A 15711-nucleotide genomic window follows, 5' to 3' on the forward strand; every position below is an offset into this window, starting at 1 on the left:
AGCCCTCCGGGCCACTGATTGGCCACTCCTGCAGCCCTTCTGATTGGCTGTTTTCCCTGCAGCCACACTAGTCCACTTGAATGACTTCTCTTCTGCTCCTCTCTGGGACTGAGTGTGGCAGGACCCTGAGGTCTCCAGCAGTGGGAGGTCTTCACCCAGTCACAGTCCCTTAATTAGCATTAATTAATCCACCTTTTTAACCGTAATTAAATATTTTCTACTTTCTCACTGCCTGTTTAACATTAAACTAATCTTTCATTAACACCTGCTTAAATGTCATACCAATAACTATCAATACAAATAGCATTTTCCAAAACATTAACATTTTGTGTAGAATACTTGTAAAAACCAACTAGGACCAAAACATGCTTACAATGTGACCTGGGATTATAGCCTAATTTATCTTTAATTTGCCTCTGCATTATCTTATATCACTTTACTCATATTTTGCCAGGCATCACTTGATAATTGTCAAGCCTATTTTTAGGAAATAGATTTTGGGCCTACTTACATTTCAACACATTTCCATATAAATACAGTCAAGCATTATCTTTATAGGCTACACTACTCAGCAGTTGTTCTTTATATTTATCCTTGTGTGAGGGCTGGTTCTATATTCAAAACCAATGGGGTTCCGTCTCAGCTGAGCTGTGCTACTACCCATTAAAAATTAATAACAAAAATTACTACCTTTAATTAATAGGCACAGGAGGAGCTCCTAATTCACTGCAGAATTTCCACACTGCTTGTTCATCAAATTCAAAATAATTTAGCAACTACCTAATTAATTCCTAATTGACATCACTGGGCCATTACACCAACATTTTCATTTGGCTGAGTATCAACAGATATTGGCCTAAGGCCTATCAGGCTTTCAAAAACTTGATAAGCCCATCTAATACAACTTTCACTTTTTAACACAATGCAAACAAATACACTGGATTGTTCTTATTACAGGGGTTGATAATTGTGAATTTGAATATCTTATTAAAAGAAGTGAAAGAGATCAGAGTCTGGCATGACAATTTTAATTTGCCATTCAAAAAATAATTAAATCTTTTATCCAAATGAAAAGCAGAAGCTATATTCTACCCTGCCCTAGAGAATTTATAATATCCCACTTTTTAAAAAAGATCTGGCTATTAAGGAGAAAACAAATGTCTGTTTTCTGATACAATGCTACAACCCAAAACACTACATTTCTGATCCTACCAATGCGCACAAAATAAAAACTACATATATCGAACATCAGCATGTGGTAGTAGGATAACCCATGGGCCCTAATTATTTCACTGACATTTTACATTGTCTTCTCATTATTTGCAGTATTAAATAGCTACAGCATCACATTGTTAAACTTTAAACCAAAAAATTAAAAATGGACCTATTTACTCTTATTTTTCACACAGAAAGAATAAAAAAATCAGTGCCATATCTTAACATAAATATTTGTACATCATAAGTTGATATATCTAATAATCCCTTCCAGTCAAAATATATCTACATATAGCACATACCAAAAAATCCCACTAAAAATATAAAACCAGAACGATTGTTCCTATCTCATCTCTTCTTCTCTTGACAATCTTGGATTGTAAACTCTTCAGGAGAGGGGACATGTCTAGCATGTCTAGGTTTAGAGAATATCTTGGGAATTAACAGTGCTAGTATATTATTATAAACTTTTAATAGCAGCTTCAAAAGATATTTAAGCCCTGGCAGCCTAAGAGACAATATATTTTTAATGGGGAACAGTTAATAGGGAGGTGCCACATAACCTCACCTAGTCCATTAAAAAAGTACCTTCTCTGATCTGCGTAAACAGCTTCTATACTGTACTTTCCAAAAGGATGACCACTACCTTTACTATGTTGATTTTGGCTTCTAGAGCTTGTCATGCCACCTCACAGTTCTCAACTAACTGTGACTAACTTATTAAAGATTTATGCACTACAGGATCATAATCCTCATCACACTGTACCAGTTGGATCAGTGATCCATCAAGGCTGGTCTCCTACACTCTGCCAGTTACCAGTATATTTAGCGCTTTATTATGGTGATGCCCACTTCCCCTTTTACTCTACTAGCTAGCTAGCGAACATCATCAGTGCTAAATATTATTATTATTTCTACTATTACTACTACATGGTGGGAGAAGAGAGAAAATACTTCCTGACCCCTGCAGCAATCAGTTCATGCACTGAACCATGGAATTTGATCCTTAGCTGCAGCAGGCAAGTGTTCTGAACATGAACAAAGCAGCATCAATTATCTTATATGCTCCATCTCTGCACATAAAGGTTATTTTGGATAGTTAACTGGAAGTGTTAAATTCTTTAAAAGTTTTTATTTAGACTATAGGGTCAAAGGGCCAGATCCTCAGCTACTAAAAATTGGCACTGTTTCGCTGATTTAAACCAGCTACACCAGTTTACACCACCTGAGGATCTGATCAAAAATGGTCAAACTTGGTTGTTTAAAAGCAGCCGCTTAAATCCATATTTAGGTACCGAAATAAGGAGTCTGATTTTCAGAGATGCTGAGCACCTGCAGCTTCAACTTAAGCACCTAGAAATGAATTTGGGTAGCTAAATGTAAGTACCCAATTCTGAACATTTTGGCATCGGTTTTTGACAGGTTCCATCTTATACTAATCAATAGGTTTCAGACTTCTGTATTAGACTGTGACTCGCTTCCAGATTTAAATACTTGTGAAACTACACTCTGGAGGCTTTAAATGAGTCCATTCTGTACATTTTTATTTAAAATTGCAGAACGTTTTCCCGTTTTGTGTCTTTTAAGCAGGACTTTCATTGCAAAATTGATTAACATCCCCAGGCTTCTGCAATTTAAAAACATTATAAAATTATTGGGGCACTTCCATTTTTTATAAGCAGCTCAGTTTAGAAGTGATCATGATTCTGGTCACGTGCAATGTATACAAGTAATTTAAAATCATGACAGAGCTTTAGATTTTTTTTTTAAAGACCTTCAGATTGGAAATAGTCATTTTTCTGGGCATGCTTTGTGTCAGCTATTAAAAAAATAACTGGGGTACTTTATATTTTTAAGAGCGCTTTTATCTGCTATCCTTCATAAACAAGAAAACAAGGGATACCACACAGAAGAAGGACCAGTGCTGTTATTATGGAATTTGTTTTTCTAATGGAGGTTATATGAAAATCAATGGGGTATTTGTATTGCTCTGAATATGTTTTTTGCATTGTCTTACCGTCTGAAAACAAGTTTACATCATTTTCCACAAAGTGTATTTTTGGGGTGGAATAGGGTGGTAGCCCTTTCAGCACAATAGACTTGATCCTCCTGTCTTCTGTGCGGCTTGCTTCATTGTGAATTATGGAAGACAAGCTTGTGCACTTACTCGCATGTGAGTGTAGCCTGTTTTTCAAAGCTATGTGTTGATTTGCACCACATATTTCATGCAGGATCAAGCCCCAAGTTACCTGAGCTGTAAACATTAACTTATGTTTGAATAATTTTCCAACATAATTTTCAGGTGTAGAAAATGCCTATTTACAAATAAGTGTGTAAGGGCACGATCCTGCAAAGGGAGCTGCAAATGTGGACCTTAATACCTGAGCAGAACCATGAGAGAATCAGTTGGGAGTAAGGAACTGCAAGCACAAAACCTTCTTCAGGATCTGGGTCCTAGAATCCAAATATGGCATTAACACTGTTACTAAGAAATGTACATTGGAATATTGGAGCCACAGTGAGTACTGGTAGTTTTGCTGTTTGTTTTTGCCTTAAAAAAGGAATTCTCCCCTGGCAATCAGCCATATTAACCATTCTGACTATTCTTATTGCAACAAATATTCTATCTACTTTCTACACAATAATTCTTCTTACAACATTCTGTTTTTCTGATGTCCTCCGTACTAGGCACCACATTAGAAATCAGTTATATGCTATGGCTGCACTTTGATATGGATGTGATATGGAGCTAAAAATACCAAAAATACCAACTGTGTACTCACTATTGAGAGTGTAACAAGGTTGGGCCGACTCCTGGGCACCTCCTTGTGGCCAAAGGGGCCTCTGTGACACACTGTTTCTCTTTCCACTCTCCAGGGCCCCTTAACAACTGCACATGAGCTTCTCTCTGGTTAATACCAGCCCAGCCTGGGGCCAGTTTAACAACAGAAATAGCTCTTAACGTTCCTCTGGGTCCCAAAATAAAGTCCATCAGCACAAAAAAAAAAAAAATCACAGCTGGAGCTCTTTTTCCTCACAGCCCATCTTCCCTGCTCTTCCTAGCTGAAGTTAAACTTTTAGGCCCAAACTCCATCCAGGTTTCCCCACTGGAGCCTCGCTGTCTGGGCTTCTCTCATCTCCAACACCCTTGGTCTCTAGATCTTCGCTGCAGGAGCCCTTCATATTGTCTGTAGTCTCTCTGCAATTTTCTGAGGTTCTCCCCTTCTTTGCAGCCTCCTGCTGCTCTTTGTAGCACTATCATCTTGATCTCTGAGCCAGTGACTCATTTTGTAATCAGGATTGGCTAGCTGCAGCCCTTCTGAACCTTGTAACGGGGAGGCTGATCCCACGAGAAACTTTTAGATGAGAGAGAGAGCATTACAGTGCAGGGAAATGCTCACAAGAAAGTTTAATTTTGTTAAAGAATGTGCTCATTCAAATCATCCACGACTCACTGTGGTGCATACTCTATACTTTTGATGAGATGTAATTGAATCAGAAGTTCCACTTGACAAATAATAAGGCACATTAATCAAATTCTCATTGAGGTACTACACAGCTAATGAATCAAACACCATCTCTACAACATCTGGATTCTAACATTTTGGATGATTCCAAGAAGACATCTAAAAATTACAAACTATAGTAGTACTAGGGCCCTATTTGAAATACTAACTAATTTATGTTTAGCAAATTGCAGGTAATAAACTGTAATTTTTAAAAAGACCAATTCCTATTTGTAATACCTCTTCTCTTATAACTATTAATTTGACTAGAACTCAGGGACCAGTGTAGTGGTCCCTCGCTCTCCAGTAGGTATGGAAGTCATTCTGCCTCATTGTAGGGGCAATAGTCTTCAGGCTCAGGCTGCCCGGGCAGGATCCGGTAACAAAAGCAACCACACAACAATAGCCCAGGCTCCTGTCCCCACCCTTGGGTGGGGGCACTCTGACCTAGTCTTTAGCCTACAGCCCACTCAGCTGGGGCTGACACCAATTAACAGTCTGAGGCCCCTGCCCTTGGGCGGGGCTGAGCTAGTAGAAACCTATCGCCTATGCCTCCGGGTCAAGGCAGCCAGCAAATATACAGAGTCTGTAGCCCTAGCTAGCCCTTTGGGTGGGGCAGAGCAGGGAGCAGGCTTTAGCCTGGCTTTGGGCTCAGGCAGCCAGCAAACCCACACAGTCTCGGGATTCAGGTAGGGGTGAGCACCCCACACAGTCTCGGGGGCTCCAAAAGGGATTGAGCACCCAGCAGGCAGTCTAGGGTGCTGACAGGGATGTTCGGGGAGCACGGGCTTCCTGGCCTAAGGTGAGGAGTCTGCCACCCTGGGGTTTGGGGGGCAGGCTGATGCAGGCCCGCCCTACTCCACCGTGTCCCAGCCCAGGGCCCTAGCAGTGGCAGAGAGGTCTGCCCCTGGGCCAGTGGCGATCCAGCCGCAAGACACCAACCTAGAAGTGGTCAGCCCTGTAGCCAGCTAGTCGTCGGCTGCCCCTGGACTACTTCCTATCTCCCCAGGGTTTGGTACCTGGGTATCCACCAGTCCTTGGGCTCCTCTGGGTAGACAGCCGACAGTAGTACCAGTAACCCCTCATCTGGGTCTGTCTCCACCAGGGGCAGGGTGTGGCAGAGCACAGATTCAGCTCCTGGGCACCGCAGCAGGTGTCCGTCTAGTCTGCTGGCTCCCACTCAACTGACCTGCAGGGCCCTCCCTTCATACTTCCTGTCCCGCCCCAGTCCTTCTAGCGAGGGGCGTGCGGGGTGAGTGAGGCTTCGCCCACCAAGGGGAGTGTAGTGGTCCCTCACACTCCAGTCCAGAGGGAGTCCACTCTGCCTCACTACACCGGCCAACAGAAATTCTGGAATTCTCTCAGCAGACCATTGTGGCTCCCAGCTTCAAAACTCATAGCAGTCAAAGTCAGACTAGCAGCTGTTTTTAATTTTACTATTTAAGGCTGCAAAAGCAGCAGTTTTTTTAGGATCAGAGTTTCCCTTTTCAGAATTTCAAATGAAGTTGACAATAACTTGACGAATAAATATGATCTTCCGGTTACTTTTTAGTGAGTTTTAATGTACAGGAATTTAATCCAGTAAATCCAAGGAAGGAATAAAAGCATAACTGTTCTGATTTCTTAAAGTGTTAAAAGGTAAGGTTTGTTATTTTAACATTTAGAGTTAAGTAGATAGACCACCTTCAACCAACACCTATTCACAGAGAATGTCTTCCTATAACCGGGGTGTCCAACCTGTGGCTCCGGAACCGCATGCAGCTCTTCAGAGGTTAATATGCGGCTCCTTGCATAGGCGCTGATTCCGGGGCTGGAGCTACAGATGCCAACTTTCCAATGTGCCGGGTGGTGCTCACTGCTCAACCCCCTCCCCCACCCCTGCCCCCACTCTATCCCTTTCCCCAAGGCCCCTGCCCCTTCCCCCGAGCCTGCCATCCCCTCACTTCTCCCCCCTCATCCCCAGAGCCTCCTGCACATGCAAAACAACTGATTGCGACAGGTGGGAGTCACTGATAGGCGGGGCTGCCGGTGGGTGGGAGGCGCTGGGGAATGGAGGGCGGGAGCTGATGGGGGGCTGCTGACATATTACTGTGGCTCTTTAGCAATGTACACTGGTAAATTCTGGCTCCTTCTCAGGCTCAAGTTGGCCACCCCTGCTATAACCAGTTTGTGGCATTGTTCATTTGCTGTTTATATAGGACTCTGTCCATGTTTACCCAGTTCAGCTCATCCTCCCTCCACTCAGTAGGATAGTGCAAGTAGGACATGTACTGCTGGTACTGCCGTTCCATATGCATGTCCTCTGGCTACTCTGCTTCCGATTGAGACACTGTGGAATAGCTACTCAGTCTTTCCCCATAATGCAGTGATGCAAACAGCGTTAGCAGCATGTTAAGCATCTTGCACGCATATTTTATCCAACTGTGTTGCAGAAAAACACCATGCGAACACAGTTCAACCAATTTTATTGTTACTAGGTCAGATAGTGTGTCATGAACAGCTACAAACCCCGGCTCTACTTGTTGCAAGGAGTAAATCTCATATGCATTATGGGCTGATCCAAAGCCCTTGGAAGTCAATGGGACTCTGTCTGTTGACTTAAATCAGGTTTCAATTAAGTCATTTAGGCCCAGATTTCCAAGGGTATTTAAGTGTTGCTGTGCTCAGAATTGTAATGCCTAACTGATTTAGGAGCCTAAGCCTCATTTTTTAAAGGATTTAGATGCTTCAGAAGATTTAGTCTTTTGAAAATGAGACAGGCAATACTGAGTGCAGCAACTCCTAAATGCCTTTAAAAATCTGGGCCTAAATGACTTAATTTCAAAGCTCAGTGAATGCTGAATTCCGCTCTGTGAGGTGCCAGTACATATCAAGATCTCATTTATCCTGTTACAACATGGCTCTGAAAACAATCTGAGTTGACTGTGGTTACAAGCATTAGTGTTTGTTAGTTGCCTACCATCAACAGTTCTGGTCATTTGGAATTAATTCAGATTACACAGTAAAACTAAAAGTAAAAAAGAGAAGATCAAATTGCACATAAAAACAAGTAGTGAGAGAAGTTCATATTCTTTGTAGCTATATTAGTAAACATTAATTGAAAGTAAGTGTGACAAAGGGTTAAGCACCATGCTAAGACATATTCTAACACACACACACAAAACGGGCTCACTAATATCTGCGGTGGCCTTTTGGTGGCTCCGCGGTAGGCACTAGTCATTTTAACCATGGAAAACCAAACGATTCTGTCCTTGATGCTGTGCAATTGGGATTCTTTTGCATCTGTAAAAATTGCCTCAGTGTGATAATTAGCCATATGAAGTGATCCATAGTAAAAAGGCTTGATCTCCAAGTAATGATAGCATCTCAAATGATGTTAAGCAAGGAATCAGCAACTGAAGTGTAAAGAACATGATATCCTGCATGCCAGTTCCCAAAGGCAATTAGAACCATTAAGCTGCTAAATGCATAATCCTCTCCCCCCTCCTCAATTAATTTTTATTACTTCTAAGTAAGTGCACTTAATTTTTTCCTTTATGTTACATTACATACATAATATTCAAGTTGTAAATATCCAATGTTTGTATGACTTACCAGAACGATGGTGATGCTGCTCTTCTAGGAATTCCAAATCAAGCATGAGGTCATCTTCATCCAACTCACAGGAACCCAAGTTATTCAGAACATCCTGTATATGAAAGCAAAGCAAGCATTCAGAAAGATCAGCCATCAACACTGAACCAGAGTTTTGGGAGCTCTCAAACTTAGGCGATATATCAATGATTAGATTCAAAAATTAACAACAGGAAAGCTCTTTGAATTAATAGTCTCTGCAATACTGTGTACAACTTCAAACTACCTTCACTTTTAAGTTGTACCAATGGTGAAACTGAGAAATTAAGTACACTGCAGAATGTCTTATGATAGCTTCCCCCATCCCGTTGTGATAAGGCACACATTCATACAACCATCGATGACCAGTTTTTGATACACCTCCACATGCTGAGTCCTTCCCACATGCACCTTACTTAAATAGCCCTATTGACATCAGCAGGATTATTTGTGGAGAAAGGTGCTACTCAGCATGAGTAAGGGGATCAGAGCCTGGCCCACAGACTGGATAAGCACAATAGGCCAAATTCTGCTCTCATTTAAATCCAGAGGGCCAGGTTATCTCACCTGCATTCATGTATCTTACTCCACAGGTTATCTGTGTGAAATTAACAGAGCTATGCCTGGAGGAAAAATATTAAAATCTGTCCCCAGTTTAGCAGAATAAAAATTGCCCCTATGGCTGAACTGAGCTACAGAAAAATTAAATGAACTAATAACCTAAGTAAAAATTTATTTGCCACTTCCTTTTGGCACTTTTCTTATAGGATCATGAGTATTTATATTTACATAAAAAATGTGACTATTGCTATCTGTAAAATTATGATTTTGTTCTTGTAATGTCTTCTCACAGGAATATATTTTCTGTGTTTCTGCAAAACTAAAGGTGAAACAAACAAAACAGTAGTTTTATCTCCAATTTAAATTAGGACTACATGCTTTGTTTTTCATACCAACAATCAATATATATTTATTGCCTATTCATATAAGATATAAATATTGGGAAACTTAGGATAAAAAAGGAATTTGGGCAGAACCAAACCACTCACAAACTGGTAAATATTTTTGTGGGTGGGCAAAGACCAGCTGAGAAAGTCAGGATCTGGGATTTGGTTACTTCATTTCCCCAACACTTTTGGAAGTCATCAAAGTGAAAACCAAATTTGGGAAGTAAGACATAATAGCACAATTTGTTGGCATCATGCTTCTGCCCCCAACACCCATCTCCATGTAGTTCAACTAAAGAACCAGTTTCCGAGAAGATAAAAGGACTGTGGATCAAGTCCTGAAGGGACATCCGCACCCATGTAAGTCTTAAAATGTACTGCCTAGAAGGCCTCCAAAATGTGTCTCTACCATTTAGAAAGAGGCAAAGTGAACATGCTGGTGGTGTAGCCAGTGGATAGCCAGACAAATCATATTCACTTCTGTGAACTCCAGTTGGAGAGGTACAGTTTGTGTTGTCTGATATTCTACTGTTCCCATTCCCCACGCCAGCCAACTGTGGGATATTAAGGTTAGAGGCAAATCGCTGAAATTAGCCACTCCCAGAATCACCTGAAATGTTGCTTAAAAACATAGTGAATAATCTTGCATTTTGTCTCTGTGTATTTAATCTTGCATGTCATTATTTACAATGAGAAGTATATGGGGGAAGCAGAGTGATTTAAAAAAAGGAGAAAAAGGGTGATCTAATATACGTTCAACTCCAGGCACTATTACATTCAGTATGACTAGGATAAAGCCAGACCATTCAGTTACTTGTTTAGTTGATAATACATTCTTCTAAATGAAGACAACATATACATTTTTGCAAGAAGTGCCATATTAGTGAATCTACACCAGACAACATAGTAGGCCCAATTCTGCAGTTCTTTTTTAGTCCATGCTCAGACTAAACTCCCACTGAGGTCAACAGCAACTGTACTAGCCTCTGAAGCACTGCAGTACTAGGTCCAATGTGTTTGCAATATGGGCCCAATTTAAAGTGCATTCAAGTCAATGGATAGACTCACACTGACTTCAATAGGCTTTGGTTCAGGCCCTATTCTCCTTAGGAATGTCACATTGTTATTCTAGTGCACCAGCTCATTCATCATAAGGCTAAATGTCATACAGTAGAGATCAATGTACTTTATAAGAGACAGAGCAAAATAAATACAGAGAAATACATACACACAGAAGATTGGCCCAGGGACTTGATGACTTCAATGGCAAATCATTAGAGACACAATGTGCGTGAGGTAATCTTTTACTGGACCAACCTCTCCCAGTGAGAGAGAGAGAGAGAGAGAGAGAGGCTTTTGAGCTTACACGGAGCTCTTCTTCAGGTCTAGTAAATGTACTCAGTATGTCACAGCTAAATACAAAATGAAATAGATTGTTTAGCATAAGTAGTTAACAAATATTTAAAGGGACCATTCAAGGTGAAGTGACCCATTCACTTCTCCAGTCATTATGGGGAAAGAGGGAGGGGAAAAGCTGGGGTGAGGGAGGTAGTGGGTTATAGATTGTTGTAATAAGCCATAAATCCAATGTATCTATCCAGTTTCTGATTTTTAGTATCAGCGAAGTTATGAATTTAAGCTTCCAGGCTCATCTTTTGAAGATGTTGTACAGGTTTCCTTTGAGGATTAGAACAGAGGTTAGCTATAGAGTGATCACTTTGAGAAAATTATTCATCCACAGGTGAAATAGATTTTTTGACTTATCATTTTTCTGTGTAGGTTCATTCGATAGCAGGGTGATTGTCTTGTTTCACAGTTGTTATTGGGGCATTTAGTGCACTAGAAGAGATACACCACAAGTGGTGATAGCATGCGTAGGTCCCAGGGATCTTGAAAGATGTGTTGTGTGGAGTGCTGATCATTGTAGCTGTGGAAATACATCTACAGGTTTTGCATCTGTTGTCCTGGTCTGTGGGGAGCTTGCTTCTGATTATGAGCTTGAAGACGCTGGGAATTGTTTGAAGGCCAAACGAGCAAGCTCAGGAAAGATTTCTTTCAGGATGGTTCCCTGTCAAATATGTGTGATAATTGTTTCATGAAACTCTGTGTGGTTCCAGTGCAGGGTGATAAGTGACAACTAGGGATATGTGGTTGGAGTGGGTTTGATATCTCTATTGAATTAGGCTCTCTTGGGGTATTTCGGTGGCCTGTTCCATGATGCCATCTTCTTTTCTGGTGGAGTGTCCTTGTTTGGTGAAGGTCTCTAAGTTTGTTAAGGTGTGTATCCCAAACTTTCTCCTCTGAGCATATTCTGGGGTATCTGAGTGCCAGGCTGTAGATAACAAATTTCTTCTTGATGTGTTTGGAGTGGTTACTAGATCCGTGAAGGTAGGTGTAATGATCCGTGGGTTTCTTGTATATCTGTCGGTAGGGTTTCATTGTTTAAGCTGATTGTGGTGTCCAGGAAGTTTATACTAATGTGGGAATGGTGCAGAGAGAGTTTAATGGAAGGGTGGTGGTTGCTGAAGTTGTGGTGGAAATCTATGAGCGAGTTTAGGTCATCTGTCCAGAAGATGAAAATATCATCATTGTATCTCAGGTATATAATTGGTTTCGTGGTGCATTTGTCCAGAAATTCTTCTTCAAGGTGGCCCATGAAGAGATTGGCATATTGGGGAGCTGTCCATAGCTATTCCCATGGTTTGTTGTTGCACATAAAATTGTTATGGGTGAGGATGAAATAGATGAGTTTGGCAATGTGTTTGGGGTGGGTATCTGAGGGTTGTCCATTATCTTGTAAATACTTGAGGCCCGCAGCGATGCCATCATTGTGAAGGATGTTGGTGTATAGGGAGGTGACAATGATAATGTTGAGGGAGAATGACAATGTTGTGGAGTTTCTGGAGGAAGTCTGTTGTGTCCTGGAGGAAGCTGGCCCTTTGTCCGATGAGTGGTTTGAGGATGGTTTCTCCGAGTCCCGATATTCCTTCAGTAAGACTGCTGTGGCCAGATATGATAGGTTTTCAATAATTATTTCACTATTTATGTTACTTCTAATCATTTCGCAGTACTCTTTCTCCACATATATTGCTTCTCTCATTCCCAGCACAAGACAAGATCCTTACACGCAAATCAGTCCTTTAAACTCTATTAGGCATTATCTTCTAGAAACATTGTACCTGTAGTACAAGGACTTCTGCCTCCCTCTCCCTATAGTGGTCATTCGCAGCAGCCACAATTATCAGCCTACTTCATCGGCTGAGATCAGAAGCCCAGTTAATGCTGTACCTACACTTACAGATCCCAGGGGTTTAAAGTGACAACAGTGGAGTACAGAAACCTTCACTTAATCAAGAATAGGTATTGTACAGAAGGAAAATAAATATCATGCAACCATTACAATTACCTGAAACTGAAGAACATTTTGTTCCCTTTACCTGGATGTTAAATGTTTAACTCAGATGGCTGTTGGGATGTCTGCCTCATAATTACTATTTATTTTTTTCATGCTGACAAATGCAGAATTCATGACATGAGTTTTGTGCTATGCAGTGACAAGCACAAAAATAAAAATAATGAAAAAGCTGTTACATGGATTCACTGTACCATGCTACCTGACCCTTATGTGAATATAAACTCACTCCCAGCCCAAGAACTGTATTGCCACAAACCAGAAAATACTAACCTAAAAAAAATTTTGCACACTCTGTTAAATTGAAAGAAAAAAGGAGGAAATATTGTAGCTGATCACAAAACTCTTGATGCTAGACATTGTTAACACATTTGAATAGTTGTTGGAGCTCATTAAAAATTAGAGACTCAAAATCCCACTGGAGGTATATAGGCATTTTCCAACACCTAAATAAATTTTAACATCTTTTCCTTATGTACACTTGTGAAAATTTTACCTCCGGACCGTTCAGAAATTCCAGGATCACAAACTGGAGTGAATAAAATATTAAAACTGGGCTGTCTACCACTATTATTATTTTTTGCGTTACACGAGGGGCACCAATCAAAGATTACGACCAACTGTGCTAAGTTCTATACTGATACATGATGAAAAGGGAAAGTAAATAGAAGTGGACTGAAGTTCTTTTAGGTACCGTAGTTTGAACATTTTTATCAAAAATGATATTGAAGTTCCCTGTAGCATATCTGCAAGATACAGTGATTCAGTATTGTTCACACACAAAATGTTTTTTTAAATGTTGCAGTAACAAACTTTAAAAGACTACAAGAACAATCCATGCAGTTCTTAAAAAGCATCTTAAAGTATTTAATGACAAAAGCTGGTTAATATATTGTATACGTTAAAAGGAAAAACAACCACAATGTATGAACTTGAATAAGCAGTCCAGAATGCATTAGACAAACATCTTAAATCACATAAAATGAGTACACAAGACTACATTCAGATTGTGAACTCAGTAATTCCCTAGCCCAAAGAAAGTAGCTAATCTGTTGGTGTCCGCAGCAGATATGTTGAGATGGCATTAATACATCCTGAGTATAAAATAAAACATATGAAATTGCAGCCAGATTCTGCTTCAGACTTTAAAAATGCCCATGTTCCATTTATGGGGGTACCTAGTGAATATATACTATGTGCTAACCTCACATCTCAAAGAGACATTCTGCAGCATCATGGTTTTACTAGCATAATTATATAAAGCCAAAGTCATGCATAATGGAAAACGGAGCACAGGATCATCATAGTTTATGGCTGAGAAGTAAATGCAGCACTAAAAGAGTGAACTTTTACAAAACAAATATTCATAACTGCAGCTAGTATATCTGAATATAGACATTAAACTGGGACATTTAGAACCTAGATCAATTGGGGGCATTTAATTCACACTGGTTTTATATAATCATGCTAAACAAGAGTTCTTACATGCAGTGTTGTCATAGCTGTGTCGGTCCCAGGATATTAGAAAAACAATGTGGGTGAGGGAATATATTTTACTGGACTAACTTCTGCTAGTGAAAGAGTCAAGCTTTCAAGCTTACACAGAGTTCTTCTTCAGGTCTCTCTCACCAACAGAAGTTGGTCCAATAAAAAGACATAATGCACCCATCTTGTCTCTGTAAGAGTTTGTGACGACTTCAGTCACAGAGACCCCCTTGGGACTGTTCAGCACACCAGGTAACAGGAGTTGGCAACCTTTCAGAAGTGGTGTGCCGAGTATTCATTTATTCACTCTAATTTGAGGTTTCGTGTGCTGGTAATACATTTTATCATTTTTAGAAGGTCTGTTTCTATAAGTCTATAATATGGAACTAAACTATTGTTGGATGTAAATTAAATAAGGTTTTTAAAATGTTTAAGAAGCTTCATTTAAAATTAAATTAAAATGTAAAGCCCCCCCAGCCCGGTGGCCAGGACCCGGGCAGTGTTAGTGCCACTGAAAATCATATCGCGTGCTGCCTTTGGCACACATGCAATAGGTTGCCTACCCTTGATCTAGTGGATATGGTACAGGAGTAGAAATCAGGATAGCAGGCTTCCGTTCACTGCTCAGGCACAGACCTGCTGTGTGACCTTGGACAAGTCACTTCTCCTCACTGTGTCTCTATTTCCCTTCCCAACCTTTATCAAAAATGCCTGTAGGGTGGCAGTGGGAGCATTACCGATGTGCTTACATGTTATCTGCACTGTTAGGTATGCTCTTGTGTCCGATTTTACATTCTTGTGAAATGACTTGCTGGAAAAAAATATTATCAGCAAGAGCTTTTCCTCAAAGGTCTGTGACGATAACAGGGAAGCAGACAAGTTAATGTGATCGGAATGTAAACAAAGAAGCCCCCCATCTTGGAGTTCAGCCTAACCCTATGATACTGTCCCATAGGTGCTCACTATCTCCCTAAGCAACTCTTACCTTGAGCTCCAGTGCAAGGGGTGGGAGAAGCTGAATGGGAGCATAAGCCCTTTTTTATTGGAGCCAAGGTAGTGGCTTCCCTATGTCATGCCGTTTTTACCTGGGTGATACGCCTCATTCTTTACTACTACAGTTCTAGTTCATTACTTCTCTACCACAGACTGGTTGGGGAGTGTGTGTGTTTGCAGATCATTCGTGTTGACTAAGATGAATAGGGTGGGTTTTGAGTGGAGAACTTTTTGCAACATATACTTGCAGTACTTGTTTTCTATGGTGGTTAGATCAGCACTTCGTGATATGTAATGATCAGTGGGGGGGGGGGAGTGATTGGCACTACAGAGGAGATAGGGGTTCAGAAGCTATCACAGAGGGCCTTCATTATTATAGTAGATTATACTACTTTTAGAACTGCCTTTTTTTGATGCAGGGAACAGAAGTTCTAGATTTTTTTTTTTTGAACTTTAAAATGTTTTAACCTTCCCCCCTTCTGCCCCTTCCCCATCATGGTCAATGTCATCCCTGGAGCAGAATAACTCTAGTTTAAAAAAA

General features: G+C 40.6%; 1 protein-coding gene across 12 annotated transcripts in view; it reads right to left on the reverse strand.

Moving 5' to 3' along the window:
* CCSER1 (coiled-coil serine rich protein 1) overlaps window positions 1-15711 on the reverse strand; it is a 1147114-nt gene that overhangs the window by 866107 nt on the left and 265296 nt on the right. For all 12 annotated transcript variants that reach the window (XR_006175923.2, XM_065596098.1, XM_065596097.1 and 9 more), the window contains one exon: window positions 8316-8409. Coding sequence is in view for 11 of the 12 variants with exons in the window: in XM_065596098.1 (XP_065452170.1) it covers window positions 8316-8409 (94 nt within the window). In the remaining variant the exon portion in view is untranslated. The remainder of the gene's footprint in view (window positions 1-8315; window positions 8410-15711) is intronic.

Source organism: Chrysemys picta, chromosome 5 (genome assembly GCF_011386835.1).
Source record: "Chrysemys picta bellii isolate R12L10 chromosome 5, ASM1138683v2, whole genome shotgun sequence".
Classification (NCBI taxonomy): Eukaryota; Metazoa; Chordata; order Testudines; family Emydidae; genus Chrysemys; species Chrysemys picta.